At 41.7% G+C, this 25,758-nt stretch overlaps 2 protein-coding genes across 4 annotated transcripts in view; both read left to right on the forward strand.

Moving 5' to 3' along the window:
- Positions 1-5,068: 5,068 nt before the first annotated feature.
- On the forward strand, positions 5,069-10,373 carry LOC110486911 (paired box protein Pax-3). 3 transcript variants are annotated; one of them, XM_021558792.3, is made up of 4 exons: positions 5,069-8,341; positions 8,776-8,894; positions 8,982-9,157; positions 9,238-10,373. In XM_021558792.3, exons 3-4 carry the CDS (start codon positions 9,002-9,004, stop codon positions 9,946-9,948), a joined length of 867 nt encoding a protein of 288 aa, XP_021414467.2. In that variant the 5' UTR covers positions 5,069-8,341; positions 8,776-8,894; positions 8,982-9,001; the 3' UTR covers positions 9,949-10,373. The 3 variants fall into 3 exon arrangements, with proteins under 3 accessions (XP_021414467.2, XP_021414452.2, XP_090052472.1); XM_021558777.3 differs by lacking the exon at positions 8,776-8,894; XM_090196346.1 differs by lacking the exon at positions 5,069-8,341 and having other exon boundaries at positions 8,356-8,894.
- Positions 10,374-11,204: 831 nt separating this feature from the next.
- Positions 11,205-25,758, forward strand: part of LOC110534710 (ribosome biogenesis protein BMS1 homolog) — a 31,188-nt gene continuing 16,634 nt past the window's right edge. The window contains 15 exon segments of the mRNA XM_090196360.1: positions 11,205-13,570; positions 13,916-14,106; positions 15,427-15,506; positions 15,831-16,019; positions 17,199-17,341; positions 17,716-17,837; positions 18,154-18,278; positions 18,280-18,351; positions 18,661-18,806; positions 19,154-19,791; positions 20,310-20,411; positions 20,657-20,811; positions 21,159-21,240; positions 21,563-21,825; positions 25,007-25,195. Of these exon segments, the coding sequence (XP_090052486.1) occupies positions 13,290-13,570; positions 13,916-14,106; positions 15,427-15,506; positions 15,831-16,019; positions 17,199-17,341; positions 17,716-17,837; positions 18,154-18,278; positions 18,280-18,351; positions 18,661-18,806; positions 19,154-19,791; positions 20,310-20,411; positions 20,657-20,811; positions 21,159-21,240; positions 21,563-21,825; positions 25,007-25,195 (2,778 nt within the window). The 5' untranslated portion in view covers positions 11,205-13,289.

Genomic DNA, 25,758 nt, shown 5'->3' on the forward strand with positions numbered 1-25,758 from the left:
TAAAATTGAGATGTCAATGGCGCTGCCCATGCTGTTGCATACGCTATAATAGCAGGTATGCAAAGATGAGTCTTCTATCTAGCTCTATGGTGTAACCCCAGATCTGCTCCCTGGTTCGAACCAGGAAGCATCTCTCTAAAGCATTCATCAGCAAAGACTCAGACTCCTGGCAAGAGATGATGCCTACAGAGAGAAAGAGACAGCCAGCTATGACCTTATATCTGTAGTTATAGGGCCAGATTACAGTAATTTCCATGTTTATCTTCTTGGGAGTGTACTGTCAAGGGTGGGTATCAGTGCCTTTCAAAGTGGTCCTATATAGGCTAATTAAGAACTAGTAGGCCTACACTACACGTATGCAAAAACGTACACAGACATACATGCACATATATACATTTGTCTGATGTCTAGTGATGGCAGAAGAGTAGGGCTCATATTGTTGAGAACTAAGGGGTGTATTCAGGAGAGAGCAATGTTACAGATTGTCAGATTCAAATATTTTGTGTGGAGATACATGATTATCTTTCAGGTAGAATAGGGAATCATGTTAGCTCTATCCATTACCGTTCTACCTGAAACGTTCAAAAGATTTCACCTCACTGAATAGACCCATGACTCCTTACCCAGTGGGCAAAACTGGTTGAAATGATGTCATAATGACGTCGAACCAAGACAGAGGGAGGAAGCTGGGAGATGTTGGTTCATAGGTGAATGGCAATATTGTGCTGCATTGTTGTGATGTAATAAATGCAGAAGGAAAACCATGTGGAATCATCATACACCAATCACAGGAGATAATCCATTTGTTTTGATTAAGACATCATTCATTTTGTTTAGAATTGTCACGTCTTCACTGGTCCTGGTAACCCATCTATATGCACACCTGTCAACCTTCATTACGCACAGCTGCGCCTCATCATTAGGCACACCTGGACTTCATCACTTCCTTGATTATTTCCTATTTATCTTGTATTCCATTGTTATCACCCACCAGGCAATATTGTTTATTTTTCGATGTTAGACGCATCTCTTGTTTTGTACTGTGCCATGGTCTTAGTCATTAAACTCCCTAACTGCACTTGCTTTCTGACTCCCTGCATCTACGTTACAAGCATTTAATTGCAAAGTTGTTTATACTGCTTGGTCAATATTTATTACTGTAAGTGTAACATTTTATATTATATAATATTAATGCAAACTTTTCCAAACCCACCTTTTTCTGAAATAAATTTAAAAATTCAAGAGTTGGCTCAACTTAATAAAAATGTCCTTCAAAATAAGCAATTAAGTTCAACTAAATTAGGTTTATGTATTTAATTATTCCTTTTTACCCATGTCTTATGTAATGTATCTTGGCCCTCTTTTACATATTCCTTACCGGTGTTGTATCTTGTCTTATCTTGTGAACACTATTATGCCTCTTTGGGGGTTTAATTTAACATGTTTATAACTTGAACGAGTTTTGTAATAAGATCAAAATGAATAAAAACAAAAGTCATGTGACCTACCGATGAGGTGAATCAACCTGCTTGTCATGCTAATGTCGTGCGAATGACTGACAAAACATCACTTAAATTAAATGCACTAATCTTCTAAGCTTGTGAAATAGTCCACGTGACTCTGTGATAATGTGACACTTATAGCTCAGACACACTGGTAGGATTGTCAAACGTTTGCCTGCCAACAGTTCTTAGCACCTCTGAACAGTGTCAGCAGTCAATAGCTTCTGTGTTCACACAGCAACGACCTTGAATTCGTCAGCCACCTTGTTAAAATACTCCAAACCAGAAGGTGGCAGTAGCATTGTATGGCAATGCATGTCTGTGTGTGTTGCTTATGGTTTAGATTGAGCTAATGTTGCTATTTTGTAGAAAGCCTTGTTTATACTAGCCAGATGGCCACAGCTAGATAACTACCTAGCAAGATGATGAAGAAATAATTTAATTAAATCTCCATAATCCCATACTGCCAGTCCATAGCTGAATGTTTAGCTAGCTAGCTAGCTAACGTTAGCATATTCGCTAGCTATCACAACATAAAGGACACCACTAACTCGGCATCTAACACAGGCAGCTGTTTCATGGAAACCAGCTAAGTAATAGTGATGTAATTATAATGTCAATACTAGCCATAGTGGTTTGCTAGCTTGGAGGAAGTATTTAGTTCAGATTCAGTTTCAGAGTGTTTAATAGTCACATGGTTGCAGGTGTGATTGTAGGGTACAGTGACAATCTTAGGTTTCGATCTCTATGTGGACTAAAATAATGAAAATTGTAATAAAAAAACAGCAATAGAAATAACACTATATATATACATAACAACTGTGGCAGTGGTGAATGAATAAATGTCCTTTGGGATGGAGGCAGAGTACAGATTGTTGAGGGGGTGGGTAGGAATGTCCATAGTGGGAGTGTTATGTGTATTGTGTCTGTGTCAACTTCCACAAGAAATATAATACATAGAATTATGAAATATTTACAATCCTAGTTAAATTTCAATAAAGTTTTTTCATTATTGTATTTATTATTCTTATTTGATTTATGATTCTGTGTCCCTGATATCACTTCCCACCCTGTTAGTTTGTTGTTCTCCATTTAAGAAAACAACCCCTTCCTAAAATGACACCACATTCAGGAAGTGTCATCATTTATTTGGTGTGAAAACAATGGTGCAAAGCTAAATAAATACAAACACTCAGTTTTATCTATTTGTCCATGTTTCATGTTGTTTGTATGTCCCACTTATACATTTCCACCATGCTTGGCTAAAGTATAGATAAAATTAACATTTAAAAATGTTAAAATATGTTTGATAGAGAAGTTAAAATTATGTTTAAGTGTTCACCATTATGCTAGCTCAATCTTGCCCATTCACAGAGCTATGGCTTTTTCTGAGAGCCAAACATGTCCTTTTTTTAATAGAATACCAAACAATGTAAAGGTCATGAGGCAAAAAGCAGTGGTGGTAAAAGTACTCAATTGTCATACTTGAGTAAAAGCAAAGATACCTTAATAGAAAATGACTCAAGTAAAAGTGAAATTCACCCAGTAAAATACTACTTGAGTAAATGTCTAAAAGTATTTGGTTTTAAATATACTTAAGTATCAAACGCAAATGTGATTGCTAAAATATAATTAAGTATCAAAAGTAAAAAATAATTTAAAATTCCTTACATTCAGCAAAACAAACAGCACCATTTCTTTTTTGTTTACATTTACGGATCGCTATGGGGCACGCTCCAACACTCAGACATCATTTACAAGCAATGCATGTGTTGAGTGAGTCCACCTATTCAGAGGCAGTAGGGATGATCAGGAATGTTCTCTCAGGACAGGTGTCCTGTTAAGGATTTAAAATATAAGGAGTTCTTTTGGATGTCAGGGAAAATGTATGGAGTAGAAAGTACATTGTCTTTAGGAATGTAGTGAAGTAAAAGTTGTCAAAAATATAAATAGTATAGTACACATAGCAAAAAAAATACTTAAGTAGTATTTTCAAATATTTTTACTTAAATACTTTACACAACTGGCAAAAAGCTACCATCCCACAGCCTACATTGCATATGAAATGTGACTGGCTCATCCATTGATTGGCTCAAAGTCATGTTGTTGGTAGATAGATTTGGTAGGTTTGTCGCTACCTACAGGGGCGATTCGCAGCAGGTACCGCTTTTGTTGTAGCAGGAGAAGGAAGAACCTACCACTGCGATAAGTACCTAGTAATACCTAGTGATATTATAGGTGTGTTTAATGGTTTAAGTATTAAGGGCACTTCCAAAACATAAAGAATACACTACTAGGCTATATAACACCTCAAATGGCCCCGTTTCTGGCACACACACAATGCAACATGTGATCGATAATAGCGGCCATTCAAATGTGATTGATAGGGTCTCTCATCAATATGGTTGAAATCCAGCTCGCATTGCAACTCTTGTGAGGTGGTAACTATCTTCAATTGATGTCATCTGGCTACTGGAAATATATCAAAAAGGTTTACAAGTTCATATCATTTTGGAATCTTGTTCAACTTTAATCTAATGAATTCTATATACAAGTGAGGTGAGCAGAGCCGGTAAGGCTGTTTTCATGTTATCCATAGGTAAACAAATCATCGCCAGAGCGTCAAGTGTGTGCTCCGACAGCGAAACTAGATGGGTGTGAACGATGCTGAATGGGTGTAGACAAAGAAGAGCTCTTCACTAGATACCAAAATATTCAAAGGCCAATTTCTCAAAAGTGAGTTTGCAAGTTGATCAACTTTCAAAGCAGAATCACTTACCCATTGTTCCTCAAATGTAGTGTATGATATACCATTTTGTAGCGCTACTTTTAACCAATGTTGTAAAAAATAATTTAAAAAACACAATTTCAAATTTTGCTACATTAAATGTACTTAATTAAGTACAGTGGAGTAAAACGTACTCAGTCATCATACGTTTGTAAAAGTAAAAATGTTATACAAATTCCTTATATTAAGCAGTGGATGTACTTAAGTATCAAAAGTATGAAACGTTAGAGCCGTAAACACAAAAAGCAAAAAAGACACATTTTACTCAGTTTGAGCTTTTCTAAAGGTAACAGTCTTACTTACGGATGCAAGAAGAGCTCAGATAAATAAATAAAAGTGGATTCTCAAATAGGAAACACTTCAAAATACATCTCTTACAGACAAAATAGAATTATGCCTTAATAATGAAGGAATATAGCCAGTGCATGTAAGAACTTACAATCACTGACACTTTGCTTTAGAAAAAAACATCATATAATAGAACCTTATACATAAAAATAAAATGTTTAGCTCATTCAAAGTACATACAACCTCACTGTGGGGATATGAGGACATCACCACTGATGGAACTGTATTAGAAATCAGTGTGTCAGGTCATGCCTTTGTAACAAGGACACCTATAACTTGTGAATTTTAAACAATTTAACAAAACACATATAAGGCATCTGTTACGAATCCCTTTTGGCCCGACAGTCTAGGGGGGATGGTAGTGAGACCCGTAACATAACTCATGTAAATTATAATTGTAACAAAGTGAATGTGAACGAAATAACCACGACAACCGAAATAATACCGTCAAACTCAGGGTTTATTTATAAACACACGGTAATGGGGGGAGCAGGAAAAAGGGGCTGAGCTGGACCCAAGGAAAGAAACAATAAATATACAAAAACACCCCTAAGTTAGACTAGCCTACTTTAATAACAGCTAACTAACTAACCAAAAATACAGTGGGTGGTCCGCCCAGTTCTAACTAGTGTGTTTAACAAAGTTTACCTACGGGTAGTGTATGCCCATGGGCGACTTGTCTTGGTTTCCCCCTTTTCCCACCAGCAACAAACACCATAACCAAAACAATACTCACAGGAGATGACAAAGTGATTTGGAGGTGCTCCAACAAAAGGAAAGGTTAATTAATACACAGAGAGCGAGCGAAGAACAGAGATCTACAAACATGGCATTTAACAAAGAGATTGAGCTACTGAAATCTATGAAGAACAGAGATCTATCAACATGGCATTACAAAGCGATTGAGCTACTGAAATCTATGAAGAACAGAGATCTATCAACATGGCATTACAAAGAGATTGAGCTACTGAGCAAACAAATGATGGGGTTTTTAAACCATGGGGAAGGAACTGTGATAGGGTAGGAAACAGGAGGAGGTGTGTCTTCTGATTGATGGGTTGATTGTTGACTGATTGGGGAGTGATGATGTTCACCTGTGAGGGAAGACAGAGAGAAAAGAAACACACAGGATACACACACACACAGGATAATGGTATCCGTAACAGCATCCGTGTCCTCGGGCTTGCTAGTGTTAAGCTGTCATTACATTAAGTTGAAGAATTTACAGTTCATCTTCAATAAAATATTGTTTTCTAGAATCCAGCCTTGCTCTCCTGGGGCTGAAAACAAGTCCTGCAATGCTGAACAGCCTTTCACAGGCAGCTGATACAGGTAAGGATGCGTTTAACCTCAGAGACAGCTTACAGACTGCCGGGAAGGACATGAGCAACTCCATATGATCAGCTGAACAGGCCAGGTATTTGTCCAGCTGTTTGGAGCTTTCTTATGCTTGAGATGTTTGCATGGCAGAGAAGTCATCCTCATCTGATGAACTGGTGCCATAACCCAGCTGCAGAAAGGGTTCTTCCAGGTGGTCCTTGATGTATAGTTGCAGCTTGTACCTCGTTGGGTTTCTCATGTAGACTGGTCGCCAGCGCATAGTCCTCGAATTCATCCCTGAAGTTGTTCCAATTAGTATTCCAGTCCCCTGTAAGAACCATGGGATTTGGTGGTGGAATGTTCGCTGCCATAGCAATGGAATAGGAGATTTATTTTGTTAAGGGTTGCGTCAATCGAATCTGGTATCAGGATAAATATGACAATGAGTCACTGATTGTATACTATGTACTTTTTATTAGCTAGGCAATAAGTGGTAAATGCAATTTTCGTATATACGGGCTCTCTGTCCCACCTCGCAGGGCAAACAGAGAACTGACTTGTTCTTGACAAAGATATTATAATATACTCTTCTGATGACAGAAGTAGTTCCTGCTTCCGAGCCGGCCTGTCAGAGTAGAGACTGGGCGTGGTTTAAACTCACCCAGCCCATCGTTGATTGTTGGTGCAAGAGCTGGTCCCAGCCCTTGTAGTTGTGTAGAATATCTATGAGCTCACACACTCAATACAGTTCTCACACCTGGCTCCTGTTATCTAACAAAATACCGTTTGTTCTCGCAACACTACGTTCTGAATGTGCCCCCACAACTCATTGCACAGTTCCTGTCTTCATGTTATTCTGTATTTTTCCATCACGAGAAAGGCCCGTGGCCCTGAAACTGTTAACAATGTCTCAAGTCAGCTATGTTGCATAACACATATACCCACACAAGCCAACAGCAAATAATATTCCATCACATATGATATGGTAAGGGCTATAGTGTATAACACAGAACCTCACACTTTTCCTTCAGTCATCGAGGTAGGTAGTGATGCTAGCAAGCCAGCTAACAACGAGTTGATCAGTGTTGTGAGTAGGAAACGGCGTGTGTTCGCAAATGGAACGTAACTGCGCCTATACTGTACTTAGTTACAAAAATAACAAACGTGTGTTTTCCGAGCCACTTCTGATACCATGTTTCTGTATGATATGTTGGATAAAGGAATAAAGACGGACACAAATGTCAAGTTCAATAGCCTTGTTTGTGCATTGTACAAATCCTTACACGTGGAGTCCGGAGAACAGTCCGGCTAGTCGAATACCTATCAACTTGACCCCGTAAGAGTTAACTAGCTTGCTAACACGTTAGCTCGTCAGTTTAGTTAGATTGCTTTAGCTAGAAAGCTTTCGAATCTGGTCACATTTTAGCCAGCTAAAGTAGGTAGTTAGTGATCTAGCTAGTGATCTATTTAGGCATAGGATTAGTTAGCATCAACTAACACTGCTTGTTGTATTGGCAAATGTGGGTTAGCTATCATGCTAATTAGCATGCTAACGTTATTCTAGCTTACCTCAATGTGTTTTTTAGGTTCGACGGCGAGTTCTTGAACGCTAGTATTTCCTGAACTTTTGTTAAACATAACAGACATTTTATCCGGTAGGATAAATCCTTTATTTTGAGAAAATAAAACAACATTTATTGTAGATACAGCCAAGGGTGTTCGTCCTCACCAGGTGGTGGTGGTAGAGCGATGTCAGACATGATTGGGCGTTGATGACTGTTTCACCCGGTGGGTGAGGTTATTTTATTTTACACAATTTATTTTAATTTGTTTTCAATCAAATATATTTCAAACCATACTTTGCATACTGTACATGCGCTACACACAAAATGATCAAATCAAGATTACATTGCCTTGAAACAAGAAGGCACCATTCACACCTGTTAGCTGTTTTAATCTGTTTTATTGTCTCTTTCATAAAGTCAATGAGCTGTAAACGTATGGGCAGTACCTGAAATAAAAAACAAACATTAATGATGTAATGATTGTGTTGAGGAGAGGGTGGGGTAAGTGTTAATTTTGTATGTGTGTCACATGGTTAAGGTGATTAGGACAGGGGAGGGGGGAAGTGTGTTGCAAATGACCTCCTTGAGATGAAAATGTCTTGTCTTCCAAGGGAACACCACACCCCACTATTCCAACTTTCTCTTTAGAGTTTGGTATAAAAACGGCACTGCTGATCTCCAGTGTCAGAGATCTATAGCAAGAAACATATCTTAGAGCCACAAGTTATTCAGTCACAGAGACTGAGGACTAGACCAAGACTAGAGAACAACTGACACAGAGCTAAACAACAGAGAAATTTCGATGGACTGCAGCTTTGGTGAGGATAAAAATCTATGGATTTTGGGCTTCTGGATTTAGCCTTTATAATTTTAAGATCACAGTTGTGCTGTTTTTACTTACATTCTTTAATATAGTTTTTATAGTCTAGTTACAATCAGGTTTGCCTTGTTGCGTGCATTTATGTCCTTGGGAAGACTTTATTTGACTAGTCCATCTGTAGATGCTCTACAATCCATCTACAGCCTATCAGTAACATTTCTACTAACTCTAGCACTAACCTTAACCCTTATCCTATATTAATCGTAACCTTAGCAAGCAGTTGCTTATCAACAGATAATTTGATGATAGTATGACATAGTATTCAGACTATCCAAGTGTTTATTCGTAGTATTACAGACTTAACATGTGAACTGTCCTCAGTGAATTGTATGTATTTACTGTATTAACTGTCTTGACATGTTTGATTTGAAGTGTGTCTATACCAGTAGGAGATTGGGCAGTGAGGAAGAGGTAATTTCCCTCCCTGATACACTTCTCTTTGTCCCATTTCCATTGGCTCCCACCTTGATGTAATCATTGGGATGCCAGAGGTATTTAGAGCTGTAGTGGCCGTTTTGTTCTATTATTCAAAATACAATATCTAAATCAATGTGAGTAACATTGGTACTGTTCTGCAGGTCAAGACAATGCCGCACAGATGGGTGCTAGGACCATGGGGCGCAGGAAGAGAACTATCTTCACCAAAGAACACCTGAAGCTTCTGCGGGTGGATTTTGATGTTGATCCCTACCCAAGCATTGCCGTGAGGGAGTGCCTATCCCAAGCCACTGGCCTAACAGAATCCCGCATTCAGGTAAGCGGTTGCACACACCTTTCCCATTCAATTACGTTGTAAAAAGCACATTCTCATCTAGCTATCCCTATCTGTTGCAGGTGTGGTTTCAGAACAGGAGAGCCAGAACAATGAAGCACAGGGACCACAAAGTCTCCCCTCAGCCAGAGTCAGCTCACCCTATCCCCAGTCCTTTTCTACCTACACAGTCTTTCTCAAAACTCCTCCATGGGATCAAAGATGTGACCCACCAGGTCGACATAGAGGAAGTCTCTTATTACCAGCCGCTGAGCCACAGCCAGATGCACGAGGAGGACTGCTTCTACGGTCCCTCATCTTGTCCCCCCACCTTCCCGCTCTCTCCAGGGGATGCTGGATACAGCAGTCCCTCATTCAGTGTGGGAGTGAGACATGACAGGTTCCTGGACACTATCTCTCCAGGTGCTTTGCCAGAAGCTCAATGGTGCAACGTTGCCCAAGAGTTCCCGTTCTGCTCCCAGGGGGAGGGCCAGGACTTCCACTACTCACCTCCGTCTGGACTTCTTCATCCCCAGTACGCCCACGGCGGACTCCAGTCCGTTCGTGCCAGCAGCACCTTCGACCCGTTCTCCAGTTGCCCTGCCACACCGGACTCAGCCTGCTGGGACATAGGACTTGAGAACCCCTATCCCATAGACCAGGGTTTCCTGTACAGGGAAGTCTCCGATGAGTACTCAAGTCCTTCTGGGTACTTTGATGCTATGCAAGAAGCCCCACTACATGAACTGTCTTTCCCAGTGGCAGGACCAGTAAACACCCCTACCATATTCTAGATCTTCAATGGCAAGGGTTGCCAACACTCCAGGTTTGAATAGGTCTAGCTCTTGTGAGAAGTAGTGCTGTTCCGGGATGGTCTCAATGAAACAAATAATGAACATTTTAATTATGTCGATGGATTTATAATCAATCCCAGAATGAGTTCGGCAACATTAAGGCATACCTGAATGTATTAGCCATGTACAATAGGACTGTTGCATGAATGAACATAGCTGCTGCGTTATGTAGGGAGGTACGTTACTACTATAATATAGGGTTAATTTATTTATTTTTAAAACATGTATTTTACCAGGTGAGTCAGTTAAGAAAAACACATATTTACTGGCTATAAAGGGTGTATAATATGAGTAGAATAATACATTATGTAAAATAAATTGTCAATGTATCACTATTTATTCCAAATAAACACCTACTTTGTGAACTGCTTGATATTTTATTCTCTCATAATTGACAATGAAATAGGACTACCATACCCGCAGTAATTTGAGTCACGTGTCCGGTAAGTAGCATGTGACTCCCATCTAATTTAGGAGAATGCTTTTAAATCACTCTTCCTTTGTCATTATCCATGATGAGATAGGTATCCATGGGTGAGCCATCCCTTAAGTAGACTGGAACTGTGCCCATTTTTTTCAATGGTGAACTACCTGAGTAAAACATCATTTATTCACCAGCTTTGCCTCAACTCCTTCAGAGTAGAGAGTAGCCCACCTGCCGGCAGATGGCGCTAATATTCCCTTTAGGTTGTTTTTCAATTGCATCCAACTGTAATCTATGCAGTAGGCTTTACACTTGTCATGTCCCCCGGTGACCGGCTCGTACATAAAACATCCTCCATTCAGGCTGCAAGGGCGTCGATTTCCTTCTTACGTAGCTTTAATGGCGAGCCGTAAAAAAATAGGTAAAATTGGCGTACTGTATAAAAAAATACACCACCATGCTAGTCACTAATGCTACTTCCTGATTTGGAAAAGTGTAGTGTTTTGTTGACATTTGCTAAGTTTACTGACAAATTTGCTGTTTCCATCAGGCATATCGTGACTTTAAAAAAAAAAGTACTTTACGTGCATAAAAGGTTGGATGGAAGCCTGGGTAGTGGCATTTCCCATCCCTTTGAGGTATGTTTTCCAACCCATCTCTCGCCGGCTCTGCAGTGTCTAAATCTAACAGATGGGTTTCCGACTCCAGTGCAACTCAGTGTAAACAAGTGTAATAGTCGAAATCTGCTGGCTAAGCCAGTTGCATAGATTCCAGTTGGACGCAGTTGACAAAAACAACGTAAAAGGAACAATAGCGCCATCTGCCAGCCAGTTGGGCTAGAGTTTACAGCAGGCAGGAGTTTTTGAAATGAACCTCCAACTCATTTGAGTCGCTATGCGTCAATACTTAAAACAAATTTACATTCTTAATCCTGTGTACCTAAGTTGCGTGCCTTTCTTAGTATTTCACAGTCCGTGGTTGTATTTGATTAACGTTTTATTAAAATGTATGGATTTCAGCAAGCAAAGGCACGCAACAACAAAGAATGCATAGGTTAATTTAAACATTTTGCACCGAGTGAGGTGTTCCTTCGCCATTTTAGCTGCCAGACATCTTGCATTTCCCAACATCTTTGCAGGAGCTAGTTATTTCTATTCGCCTTGGCCACTTGTAGAGGTAGTTGGCAGCGCATCACACATTGCGGCCAAAACAAAGATGTACACACATGCAAGATGCATTTCTCACTTGATATAAAACATGGATGTAATATCTTTCTGAATATTCTGTTTTTTTGGAGAACCATCTGTAACCAGACACAGACATTTTTAAGATACTTTTTTCACTGAAACGAGAACAAAGAAAGTATTGTCAAGGACAGGTAAGTTGAAAAATCTATGGCGACGTTTTGTCTGGAGTAACATGCTGACCACCGCTCCCGTGCGTTTCAAAATAAATGTACATAAATAACATAAATGTTATTCAATCATTGCACCCACACTGCTCGGGTGTCTGCGTGGCAAGGCGCTAAAATTGAACTTGGTTCTATTTGTGATGCCTAACGCGCTCCAAGTCTTGCCTCTCCCGTCTCTTCATTGGTTTTTAGGAGCATATACCCACGTGGGTGATTGAAAGATGAACTGGTGTGGTCCACACTCGGTTCATCTTTGTGGTAATGCTCTGTAAAGTTGTTTGCCAACCTCAAGTCCAAAGAAGAAAAATAATCATGAAGAAAGGAGGAGAGATGACGAGAAACTAATTTGGCTCACCGTTTTATCTGTGGATTAATTGTCGGAGTAGAGGACATTGTTCATTTCAGTTAAAATAACAACCCAATGTTGATATCCCAAGACAAGGTAGCTTGCAACAGTAAGCTAGCTAGCTAAATTGACATAATTGTTTAATGTTTTTTGATCTGTCCCCAAATTATATAATATAATTGGTTCAATGTGTTTTGATATTTCAACCTGTGTGTCCTGATTGCGTCTGGCGTGGATGAACAAAATCAACTTGCCCGCAATGGAAGACGGACGCACGGTTGGTCAGCATGTTATGCCCAGTAATGGAAACGCATTGTTAAGTTATATCACGTTATCTGGCGTGCAAACTGTAGCTTAGGTTGAAATGAGTTCCAAGCTAAATCTGTTTGCATGGTAGCTAGCTGGACATGCAGTTAGTGTATTAACAGTCAGGTTATCTTTAGGAAGTACAAAAAGAGACTCAACACTTGAGTAAATGTCGTAACACGAAGACGACTGACTTAATGGTCGTTAAATGAGGCAAACAATTTATGATCATGTTGTTACATGTAGTTGATTGTAGGTAGTGGTGCTCCCAAAACACCCACTAGCTATTAGGGCCAGGACGATACCAGTATCTCAATATTTTTTCCATGGCAAAAATGAAACTCGAAGCTGGTAACTCTTTGTTCCTTTAAACATTTGCTGTATGTAAAATAGTGTGCTATAGCTTGGAAAATACATAAACATGACTCTGGATGACAACATGTTTGTTTCCCACATTAGGACTGTTTTCTGAAATATGTTAAATCTGCCTTTTGTTTCCTTGCTATGATACTGAGCATCGCTATATTGGTATCGTCCCGGTCCTACTAGCTATGTTGTGAGCTGTGTAAAATGCTTGTACAATGTGTAGCATAGACCAAGTTGCTGCAGTTACTTTTACATTGTCAGACAAAGCCATCACCTCTTACTCATACTTATTTCAGATTTCCATGAGTTGAGTGACCCTGTTGTTACTAGCAAATGCACTACAACCATTATGGGCAAGTTTCTTGACATACTGTAGGTATTTCACTCACATACAGGGAGGTAGTTGGAACTATCTAAATTATTGTTACATGAAGCACCTAATTAAGTGGGATGTGCATAAGCCAAAGCTACATTTGATTCTCCAAGCTTCAGTTTCTGACCTGTGTGTGATTCTCAGAAAGGAGAAGATGGAGGGGAAGGAGCCAAAGAAGGAACAGAAGCGGCACCAGCAGAAGCACAGCGGGCCCAAGGCGGAGAGGAAGAAGAGCAGGAAGCAGCTGGGAACTCCTGCCGGAGATGACGAGCGCAAGAGGAACCCCAAAGCGTTTGTGGTCCAGTCAGCAATGCGCATGGCCAAAACCTTCCACAGGTCAGCAGCATTCATATACATGCCCCACTATACTACACTACATAAAAAATCATCCCACCATCAGCTTTCATGTTTATGTTTTTAGCATTTATTTTGTTTTGTTTCACAAGGTTTACATAGTATATTGTTGTCATTTTAGTTACTGTAACACTAATCTGTGGTTTACAAGTTCATAGAAATAACCATAGGAGTGAATGCTGTTAACATGTATCTTGAGTGGTTCAGACAGAAGGACAGACATTGAGATTTAGGAAAGCATTGTAGAGGAGGCAGCACAAAAAGTGCAGACAGACACAGTTAAACATTGTAGGAAACTATAAACACTGTTCTTTCCCCCTCTCCCAGAGCCCAGGACCTAAAGGCCAAGAAGCATCACATACCCTTGGTGGACCGCACCCCTTTAGAGCCTCTCCCGATAGTGGTGGTGGTGGTAGGACCCCCCAAGGTGGGCAAGAGCACCCTCATCCGCTGCCTGATCAAAAACTTCACACGGCAGAAACTAGGGGACATCTGCGGGCCTGTGACCATCGTCTCTGGTGAGCTGAGTTTGGATGTTTCTTACAGTATTACGATCAGTTAAGTCATATTCATTAGTGCACACCATAGCAATGCAATTTGCAACCGAAAATGGAAACAAGCACTTCTTGGAAAAGTTAAGGTAGTCCCTCCCTGTTTTGTCACATTTGCTTCCGTTTAGTTCCTAGTGAATACAACCCTGTGTGACCACAGAGCTGTCATTTAATGTGTTGTGTTTACCTTGTGTGACCACAGAGCTGTCATTTAATGTGTTGTGTTTACCTTGTGTGACCACAGAGATGTCATTTAATGTGTTGTGTTTACCTTGTGTGACCACAGAGCTGTCATTTAATGTGTTGTGTTTACCTTGTGTGACCACAGAGCTGTCATTTAATGTGTTGTGTTTACCTTGTGTGACCACAGAGCTGTAATTTAATGTGTTGTGTTTACCTTGTGTGACCACAGAGCTGTCATTTAATGTGTTGTGTTTACCTTGTGTGACCACAGAGCTGTCATTTATTGTGTTGTGTTTACCTTGTGTGACCACAGAGCTGTCATTTATTGTGTTGTGTTTACCTTGTGTGACCACAGAGCTGTCATTTAATGTGTTGTGTTGTTACCTTGTGTGACCACAGAGCTGTCATTTAATGTGTTGTGTTTACCTTGTGTGACCACAGAGCTGTCATTTAATGTGTTGTGTTTACCTTGTGTGACCACAAAGCTGTCATTTAATGTGTTGTGTTGTTACCTTGTGTGACCACAGAGCTGTCATTTAATGTGTTGTGTTTACCTTGTGTGACCACAGAGCTGTCATTTAATGTGTTGTGTTTACCTTGTGTGACCACAGAGCTGTCATTTAATGTGTTGTGTTTACCTTGTGTGACCACAGAGCTGTCATTTAATGTGTTGTGTTTACCTTGTGTGACCACAGAGCTGTCATTTAATGTGTTGTGTTTACCTTGTGTGACCACAGAGCTGTCATTTATTGTGTTGTGTTTACCTTGTGTGACCACAGAGCTGTCATTTAATGTGTTGTGTTTACCTTGTGTGACCACAGAGCTGTCATTTAATGTGTTGTGTTTACCTTGTGTGACCACAGAGCTGTCATTTAATGTGTTGTGTTTACCTTGTGTGACCACAGAGCTGTCATTTAATGTGTTGTGTTTACCTTGTGTGACCACAGAGCTGTCATTTAATGTGTTGTGTTTACCTTGTGTGACCACAGAGCTGTCATTTAATGTGTTGTGTTTACCTTGTGTGACCACAGAGCTGTCATTTAATGTGTTGTGTTTACCTTGTGTGCTAATGCCGCCGCACTCCTATCTTAATTTTCCTTTCAGGAAAGAAGAGGCGTCTTAACTTCATCGAGTGTAGCAATGACATCAATACAATGATTGACTAGGCAAAGGTTGCTGACGTGGTAAGTTAATTTGTGTATGGTAGTTGAAGCCAAAATGTCAGAATTTCAAAGGGATCGATAACTAGATCGAATTGTACTTCTTATGATATTGGAGTACGTACAGTGACTATTTGTGAGTCCCAAATGACATCCTATTCACTATATAGTACACAGGACCCATATGGCTCTGGTCAAAAGTAGGTCATTATATAGCAAGTAGGTTGCCATTTGAGATGGACATATGAGACAATTGAATTGAACCCAGGCTTCCTTACCAGACAATAAAAATAGACTTGACGTGGGGCTATCAGTGAGCTAAAGACTGACATCCCTGTGGTCCACCAGGTGCTGATGCTCATTGACGCCAGCTTCGGCTTTGAGATGGAGACCTTTGAGTTCCTCAACATCTGCCAGGTGCACGGCTTCCCGCGCATCATGGGCGTGCTCACCCACCTGGACTCGTTCCGCAATAACAAGGCCCTTCGCAAGACCAAGAAGCGGCTCAAGCATCGCTTCTGGACTGAGGTCTACCAGGTCAGCCCCGAATTAGAATGAGAAACTTTTTATCTTTGGTTTCACACCATAAATTGTATTAGCAATTGTGTGTAAGTGTGAGTGAGTCCATGCAAATAGTCTCTTAAAATGCAGGTGAGTACAGGTAGACTGGTCTGTACAGGTAGATGGGTCTCTGCAGGTAGACAGCTTAGGGTTAGCTGCTCAACAGTCTTATGGACTGGAGGTAGAAGCTGTCTCGGAACCTGTTCGTCCGAGACCTGATGCTCAGGTACTGCCTGCCGGAAGGTAGCTGAGAGAGCAGTCCGTGGCTGGAATCCTTGGCGATCTTCCAAACTTTCTCAGTGACCGCCTGGTGTAGATGTCCTGCTGCCTGCATGACTGGGCAGTCTTCACCACCCTCTGTAGAGCCTTGTGGTTCAGGCCGGGTAGTTGCCGTACCAGGCGGCGATGCAGCCAGACAGAATGCTCTCAATGGTGCACCTGTAAAGGTCCCTGAGGATCTGAGGGGCCAAGCCAAACCTCTACAGCCGTCCTGTAGTCTACGATCACCTCCTTGGTTTTCCTGAGGTTGAGAGGTTATTGTCCTGGCACAACTCTGCCAGGGCTCTAACCACCTATCTGTAGGCTTTCTCGTCATTGTCGGTGATCAGCCCTATCACCGTCGTGTCATCAGCAAACTTGATGATGGAGTTGGTTTGACCAGGTTTTTTTGTGAAGTATTTTTTTTATTGGTTTTCACAAATCTATTCAAACGGTACTGAGCATGGATAATACCAAAAGAAACAACAACTGAACACCATACTGTAACTAAATATATACAATCTATATATATACACAATCTATAGCTAGCACATTTCATATTTAATTTCTTGGCAAGAGCTGAGATATTTCTGATGTGCTAGATAAACCTAGGAGTTAAATTAGCGGCGTTGGCCAGTCTGTGCCAACCCTGCACGTCCCCATCATACATCCTGCGACTCAGCTTTTTTCTCTTGTGCTATCGAAGTGACAAGTTGACTTGTGATTTTCTTAGGCTTGTCTTGATAAGACGTTTAAAAAAGTGCACACTCTCTGTCAGAGCTTGTAAATGTGTTATGTGTTAAAGGCTAACAATCTCATAAACAAGACGTACGGAACCTAATCCAACACAAGTCCCTTTCCTGAACAGTGTTCCACGTCCCCTCTTTGTTCCCACAGGGTGCCAAACTCTTCTACCTCTCCGGTATGGTGTACGGGGAGTACCAGACCCAGGAGGTCAAGAACCTGGGCCGCTTCATCTCCGTCATGAAGTTCCGCCCGCTGGTGTGGCAGCAATCTCATCCCTACGTCGTGGCCGACCGGTGAGTGTCCAGACCTTTTAGAGCAATGTGCTTGTAATGGAACGTAGCCAGAACTCATTCAGAGTAGGGAAAGTGACATGGATCAAATCAACTAACTACCAGGGAGAAGCAGTACCCGAGCTTTGGGCAAGTGGTGTGTACTGTATGTTGCTATTATTGTTTTGTAAATGCTATGCTGCTGTTGAATGGTGCCATGTATGGTTGTGTGTAACAGAGCTGTTTTCTAATAGAAGTAATGTTTATGGTTTGTGTGTGTGTTGTGCACACTTGCGTGCCTGTGAGCGATGGATCCTAGCACCCTGCTTCCGTTTTCAAATGTTCTTGTTGAACTGTACCCCTTCACTGTTCCTCGATCACACTCGCCATCTACACAGCATGGAGGATTTGACGGACCCTGAGATGGTGAGGGTGGACCCCAAGTGTGATCGTACTGTATCTCTCTATGGCTACCTGAGAGGGACATACTTGAAGAATAAAGGCCAGGTCCATATCCCTGGTATGTATGCTCATTGGGTTAAGAGCAAATAAGAATCTGAGCCCTTTTGAGGAACACTAACTTGTAGAGAAGAGATTAATTTAATACTGCATCAATACTCTCACACCTAGCACATATTGAGATGCACTATTCACATTCACCTATGTATTTAGCAAATAAACAGCATGTGGTTACTGCGGTGGTGTGTTCGGGAAATGTTTCACTCCTACACAGTTGTACAAAAGTGGGGTTTTGAAAACATCGATTCTGAAAGCTATATTGTCTTAACATTGGGCAATTTGGTTTGAAGCCTAACACATGATGGCACCCTCTGCAGGTGTGGGGGACTATGCGGTGGCAGACATCAGCTTCCTGCCAGACCCCTGCGCTCTGCCTGAAGCTCAGAAGAAGAGGGCGCTGAACGAGAAGGAGCGGCTGCTCTACGCTCCCATGGCAGGGGTCGGGGGGGGGGGTCGTGTACAATAAGGACGCAGTGTACATCGACCTGCCCGGCGGCCACGTCAATCAAGAACAGGTCAGTTCCAACCCCTGGGCCATGTTCAGTAAAACACTGAAACATTTAACAAAAAATAAAAAAACAATGTATTTTTATTGGTCAAAGTCAGATAGTTGATAGATGTGATATGGAAGTCCTCCTGAATATAATTGACTCCTGTTATATACAATGGCTTGAGACTGTTGTAATGAGTGTACTAAACCAAAAGTGTCATGGGCCATTGAAAATTCCCTCTCCCCTGAACCTAGATAATGTCCAGAGAATTTTTGTAATGTAATTTTGGTAACACGCTCCTTTAATCAGTCATTTCTGTCCCGTGTCCACTAGGAGGAGGTCCGTCCCACCACAGAGTTGGGCCAATCCCTCATCGGTACACACACCACCCTGGATGCCAAGATGGCCGCCAGCAAAGTCTCACTATTCACAGGGGCGGCTGCCCTGACCCCCGGGGAAGTGGAGGAGGAGGAGAACGGGTGAGTGACGCTCGCGCAACAACATCTTGGAAATCTCAAATGATACCCTATTCCATATATTGATTGTGCGCTACTTTTGAAAGCCACTAAGGAATAATTTGAGACACAGCCTCATTGTTGAAATTAGTTAGACTAATTGTCAAGAGTCGCAGCCCTAAAATCTGTCAGTCCTTGCAATTTTGAGAGTCGCTACATTTCTCTAGTCCTAATCCTCAGCTTTATAGCAAACCAAGTGGCTGCCGTTTTGTTCTTTTATGAAATAAAAAGTGGACCCTTAAATAAAGGAATAAAGAAAATGATATACATTTTTGCCTCTGACTTGTGTTGGTCTCCATCTTGTCTTACAGGCTGACGTCAGGACCCCAGGAGAGCCGAGTCTGGGACCCTGAGACACAGCGAGAGAGGAGGAAGGCTGTCTTCACTGAAGAGGAAGATGATGACGATGATGACAGCGAGGGTAGCAGTGACGAAGAGGGGGATGAGGAAGGAGAGTCTGAAGAAGAGGATGAGGGGGAAAACAAAGGGGAAGAAGAAGAACCTGTTATGAAGAAAGAGGCAAAGGACAGAATTGAACCAAAAGAGAAGCAAGGAATAAAGACCATCCCTTCGGTGAAGAGACAGAAGATGGAGGAAAGGAAAGTGGAGAAAGAGCCAGTGGTGGAGGTACCTGCCTTTGCAGACAGTGAGGATGAGCTGGAAATGAGTGAGGAGGAGGAAGGAGAAGGGGGGAAGGGAGAGCGGGAGAGTGAAGGAGAGGAAAGTGATTCGGAGGGGGAAGACGATGAAGAAGACGGTGCAGTGGAAAAGGGTGATCTCAAACCAATAGACTCGGGTCATTGCTCGGAGGAAGATGCGAGTGATTCAATAGAAGATGACTGTGAAACCAATGTCTCGGGCAAAGAAAGCAAGAAGTCAAATGCCACCTCCAAAATGGAAGAGGAAGATGAGGAGATGGAGGGAGGAGAGCTGTGGTATGAAAGTGCAGGTAATATTCAGTCTATTCAGCGTATTTCCATTGTGACCCCTCCCCCTTGTCTATACTACCTCTTCAGGGTCCACAGATTTTGTTCAATAATGCTGGTCTGAGTTTAATACCAAGTTGAGTACTTGAATCAGGTGTGTTAGTGGCAGGCTGGAACAAAAACCTGCACACACTGGTGTAAGCAATATTGTGATGGATGCACCTTACTCCAACAGTTGTCTGTTGAATTCAAAACCAACCTAGCCCTTACTCTCTAGGCACTCCTGTAGATCTGACTGGACTGGATAGGTTTCTTGCCTTGTGATAGGATAATCTAATGACCTATCCAATCATATTAAATTTACAGGACTGCCTAGGAGCTAAGGGTCGATTTAGCATTCAGAATGCGTGCTTCGGTCTGCCATATTGCTTTCGCCTTGTGAATACTGATGGGGAGGGGAAGTGGCCAAATGGAACAAGAACTGAAGTTGGAATCAATAATTAATTTGACCTTTGACCCTAACCCACCTCATGTTTCTCAGGGGCACTGCGGTGGAAGGAGGGTCTGCAACAGAAAGCGTCAGAGGCGTTTCTACGGCAACAGCGCGCCGCCCCCAACCTGCGTAAACTGGTGTACGGCACAGGTAACGTCTCCTCCCCGGTTTCAGTAACAATATTATAATTTTTTGCTGTTAATTTTACTGCCATTTTCCCTTTCATCCTAATGTCATGGCGGTCTTGTTTGTTGGGCACTAGTCTATTCATTAATGCACACTATAGCAAAACGTTTAGCAATGAGAATGAGCATTTGTTATTGGACTATTTTGCCCCATTTGCTTCTGTTTGTGCCTAGCCTTGATTTCTGACTGACTACGCTTGTCTCCTTCAGTGGCAGAGGATGATCGTGATGGGGAGGAGGATGAAGAGGAGCTGGGAGGGCTGTTTCGAGTCAGCCGCCCCGAGAAGGGCAAGAAGCATCGTGCGGATGGTGTGGACTGCTCCCGTTTTGACCCCGATGCCGCTCGCAATTGGGACCTGGAAGAGGTAAAAGAAATCTACAAAACCATATTGTAGCACCCCTTTCCTTTGTCCCATCTCTTTTACTACAGGGTTTTATCTTCCTCTGGGACCCCAAGGGTTGCACATTTTTGTTTTAACCCAGCACTAGCACACCTTATTTGGCACTGGACATTTTAAAGTGTGGAAAGACCAACAGTTGGAAGAAATGCATTAAGTAAGACGTTAGAAGGAGCTATGGATGGAGGCATCCATACATTTCCTATTCTTACCTGGGTTGGGGTCAATATAATTTAGTTTCCATCAATTCAAGAGATGAATTAAATTTATATGAGAATATTTTTTTCTAATTGATATAAATATTGTTTCCTCAGATGCTGGACTCGATACGGGGCTGTTTTGTGACGGGGAAATGGGAAGACGATCAAGATGATGCTACATTGCTGAAAGAGGATGGTAAGGAGTTGCTGCTCGTTTCTCAATAATGTTGGGATTGTTTTCATTACTTTCTTTGTCTTATCCTTAAGTGCGTTATAACTACAGATTGCATTTAAAATGGGACAAATTGCAAAGGTCGACTCCTGTGTTCACATCAAATAGGGTAAGCAGAGAGCAGTTGAAATTCATCTTCCCCAATTCAAATTATTTTCATGTGCTCCGGATATGGGCTCATATTCCCAACAGAGTAGTCCCAATCCATCAGGGCTATGTACTGTATAGCAGAAGTCCACTGTTCATTATCACCCCCTTGCTAACTCGCTCTTCTTTTCTCTTTTAGAGGAGCTGTATGGCGACTTTGAGGACTTGGAGACAGGGGCAGTGCACAAGGGGAAAGCTGGCAAGCAGAAGGACCAAGCCAAGGAAGAAAGTGATGATGATGATGAAGAGGAGGAGAAGCTGATGATGGTGGACAACGAGACCCAGAAGAACAAGCGTCTGGAGAAGAAACGGCGGCTGAAGGAGCGTTTCGACACGGAGTACGACGACGGAGACGCCACCTACTTTGACGACCTCAAGGAGGAGATGCAAAAACAGGCAGAGGTGAGGGGTTATGGGGTCATAGGTAAACGTTTGATATGACAGGAGGCAGAAGTCTCTTGCCCTGTTTGAGTACTTCAGAAATGCCTCCTTTGTCCTTGATGTAATCACAGATAAAAAAAAATGAGTGGGGGTTACAGTCAGGTGGGAGAAACAGTGGGAAGGGTGGATGCAGGCAATGTTCCCTAAATGTTTTTGTCACTGAGCAAATTTCAGGTCTGCTGAGCGCGAACTTTAATTTGTGAACTTCTGGTGCACGTTTACTGTGCACACTCAGGCTGTACCTGCTTTAAGTTCGTTTTAACAGTGGCCAAGTAGCCTACTGTGGCTATTTGATCATAATGTAGGCCATACAAAAACAATGGAGAACATTTTTGCATGGAAATAGCTGTTCTATCATTCAGCCTGCAGTAGCAGCCAATATGTGGTGTTCAATGCCTACATTTCATTAGACTTAAAAAAATACAAATACAGTTAAAGTGGGAAGTTTACATATCCCTTAGCCAAATACATGTAAACTCAGTTTTTCACAATTCCTGACATTTAATCCTAGTAAAAATTCACGGTCTTAGGTCAGTTAGGGTCACCACTTTATTTTAAGAATGTGAAATGTCAGAATAATAGTAGAGAATGATTTATTTCAGCTTGTACTTCTTTCATCACATTCCCAGTGGGTCAGAAGTTTACATACTCAATTATGCCTGTTTAACTTGGGTCAAATGTGTAGCCTTCCACAAGCTTCCCACAATAAGTTGGGTGAATTTTGGCCTATTCCTCCTGACAGAGCTGGTGTAACTGTCAGGTTGTAGGCCTCCTTGCTCGCACACGTTTTTTCAGTTCTGCCCACAAATAATAGTTTCTATAGTATTGAGGTCAGGTCTTTGTGATGGCTTCTCCAATACCTTGACTTTGTTGTCCTTAAGCCATATTGTCACAACTGGAAGTATGCTTGTGGTCATTGTCCATTTGGAAGACCCATTTGCGACCAAGCTTTAACTTCCTGACTGATGTCTTGAGATGTTGCTTCAATATATCCACATAATTGTCCTTCCTCATGATGAAGTGCACCAGTCCCTATTGCAGCAAAGCACCCCCAGAATATGATGCTGCCACGCACGTGCTTCACTGTTGGGATGGTGTTCTTCGGCTTGCAAGCCTCCCCCTTTATCCTCCAAACATAACGATGGTCATTATGGCCAAACAGTTCTATTTTTGTTTCATCAGAACAGAGGACATTTCTCTAAAAAGTACGATTTGTCCCCATGTGCGTTGCAAACCGTAGTCTGGCTTTTTTATGGTGGTTTTGGAGCAGTGGCCACTTCCTTGTTTCCTTGTCGATATAGGACTCGTTTTACTGTGGATATAGATACTTTTGTACCGGTTTCCTCCAGCATCTTCACAAGGTTCTTTGCTGCTGTTCTGGAATTGATTTGCACTTTTCGCACACCAAAGTACATTAATCTCTAGGAGACAGAACACGTCTCCTTCCTGAGCGGTATGATGGCTGCGTGGTCTCACTACCAATTGACTCAAATTATGTCAATTAGCCTATCAGAAGCTTCTAAAGCAATGACATCATTTCCTGGAATTTTCCAAGCTGTTTAAAGGCACAGTCAACTTAGTGTATGTAAACTTCTGACCCACTGGAATTGTGATACAGTGAATTATAAGTGAAATAATCTGTCTGTAAACAATTGTCGGAAAAATGACTTGTGTCATGCACAAAGTAGATGTCCTAACCGACTTGCCAAAACTATAGTTTGTTAACAAGAAATTTGTGGAGTGGTTGAAAAACAAGTTTAAATGACTCCAACCTAAGTGTATGTAAACTTCCGACTTCAACTGTGTATGTATATTTTTTTTACATGCAGGCTTGAAGTTAATCTGTTTATCCAAGGAGGTAACTGAAAAATGTTATTTTATGCAAGAAACCACAAATTCATTATTATTCCCATACCATTATTACAGAGAATCAGACAAATTATGCTACCCTCTGCTTATTGGCTACTTATTCAAGACCGTCTCAAAATCCAACACTTCCCCTTTAAGAGATTAAAAAGCTCAGTACCTGACTTGCTTTTCAAAGATGGCTAGAAATGTACACATTTTGTGCTCTTGTTGGAAGCAACCACTCCCCCATTGTTGACTATAAATGAGCTATACCAGGGCTAATAACTCACTAAGTAGCCAAGAATATGAACAACTGTGAACACGTGGCAACATGCAGCTCTCACTTTGATCTCAAAACAAGCGCATCTACTCAAGACCGCTCATACTGTAGCCTAAACACAGTACAGTTGAAAGTGAATGACACAGATCCATATGGCAATGGCTATTTGCATATAGGCCTACTGCAGCTCTGATTGGTTATGGCGCACCGGTCTGTGTAGAATACTGCGGAGTCATGCCTGACAATGCAATAGAATCCTACTCCAAGAAAATCTCTTGAATATTTAGTTTTGCATACGGAATCTTGCAGTTAGTTCTGTTTTCGGTACATTACATTGAAAGTGGCTAGTATTGCGTTGATGCATTCACAATTGCCACAGTAGAGCGAAACGTTGTAGTGCTAATTAAAGGGGAAAACTGTAGAAAGTTGAGTGACGTTCAACCTCAAGCTTCTGTGCGCGCTCTCATATTTCTTCTACACACAGCTTAGAGGGAACATTGGATGCAAGGCATTGTCTCCAGTGGGGAGCTTCGCATATGTGACATGGCTGGAGTGTTACCACTGCGCGTAATCACAGATCTGAATTGATTGGATTGGGGAGTGAACAGGGTGGTAAACTTACTTGCACCTACCCAACCACCAGATCTGTGCTTACGTCTAAGAAACAAGGAAGGATACATTTGGAAATTATTGAAGCGGGGTCAAGGTAACATCTTAGTATGCCCAAAAGGAAACCAAAGTTGTCTGTGGTATTCCGATCAGACATTGGGTCATGTTCATGAGGCACAATGGGGGAAAATCGGTCTTAAAACGCAAAACAAAATTGTGCATGCTTTTTTTTTTCTTTAAAAAAAAATCCACTTACAGGACTGTCAACCTTGGCACTCACACAAAGTATATTCAGTATGTGGCCCGTGTGGGATTCAAACCAACAACCCTGATGTTGACAGCACCATGTTCTAACCCACTGAACCTTTCATTTCACCACAATCTCTAAACATTTCCTCTTCCTTTCTGAACCGGGCTGAGTTTGAGGACGTGGATGACGAGACACGGGTCCAGTACGAGGGCTTCCGGCCTGGCATGTATGTCCGTCTGGAGATCCCCTCCCTGCCCTGCGAGTTTGTCACCAACTTTGACCCCCACTATCCCATCATCTTCGGGGCTCTAGGTGCCAGCGAGGGGAATGTAGGCTACCTGCAGGTAAGTGAAGGGTTAACGAGTCAGGCTCTATTTAATTTAAATTGAAATAGAGTGCATTGGACTTCCAGTTCAAGAACAAACTCCTTGACTGTGTCTGAAATATCACCCTACATACAGGGACGTACCATTGAGACCGATGTTTATTTTACAAGGGAGCCCTGAGTCACACAAATGCCTGACACAATTATAACAATCCAAGACGGGAGCATGAAATATACAAAAATCTATTTTGAAAAACGCATGCATTCCTCTGTAAAAAGGTAATTTACCAATTCCCTGAAATGTCTGAAAGGCAATGGTGCGTCCAATTGTAGGGTATTCTGAAATGTGTTCCATGTATGTGGCACGTAAAAACTAAAGGCTGTTTTACCTAAATCAGTAATGAGAACAGGGATTTCAAGAATTACTGTGCGCGAGTAAGGTATTTGTACTTCTGTAGGTCAGGAGCGATGTAGTATGGTAGTTTCTGCACGAGCGCTTTATAAATTAAGAGAAGGCCATGTTCTCTGCGTTGCCAATGATGGCCAGTCTACTTCCTGATACAGATCACAGTGACGGAAAGT

Source organism: Oncorhynchus mykiss, chromosome 2 (assembly GCF_057628025.1).
Source record: "Oncorhynchus mykiss isolate SJ-2025 chromosome 2, ASM5762802v1, whole genome shotgun sequence".
NCBI classification, from domain to species: domain Eukaryota; kingdom Metazoa; phylum Chordata; class Actinopteri; order Salmoniformes; family Salmonidae; genus Oncorhynchus; species Oncorhynchus mykiss.

Excerpts from the sequence above, each read along its gene's own strand:
- LOC110486911 (XM_021558777.3), top strand. Across the intron at positions 9,158-9,237 it reads TAACAGAATCCCGCATTCAG|GTGTGGTTTCAGAACAGGAG; the intron begins GTAAGCGGTTGC and ends TATCTGTTGCAG.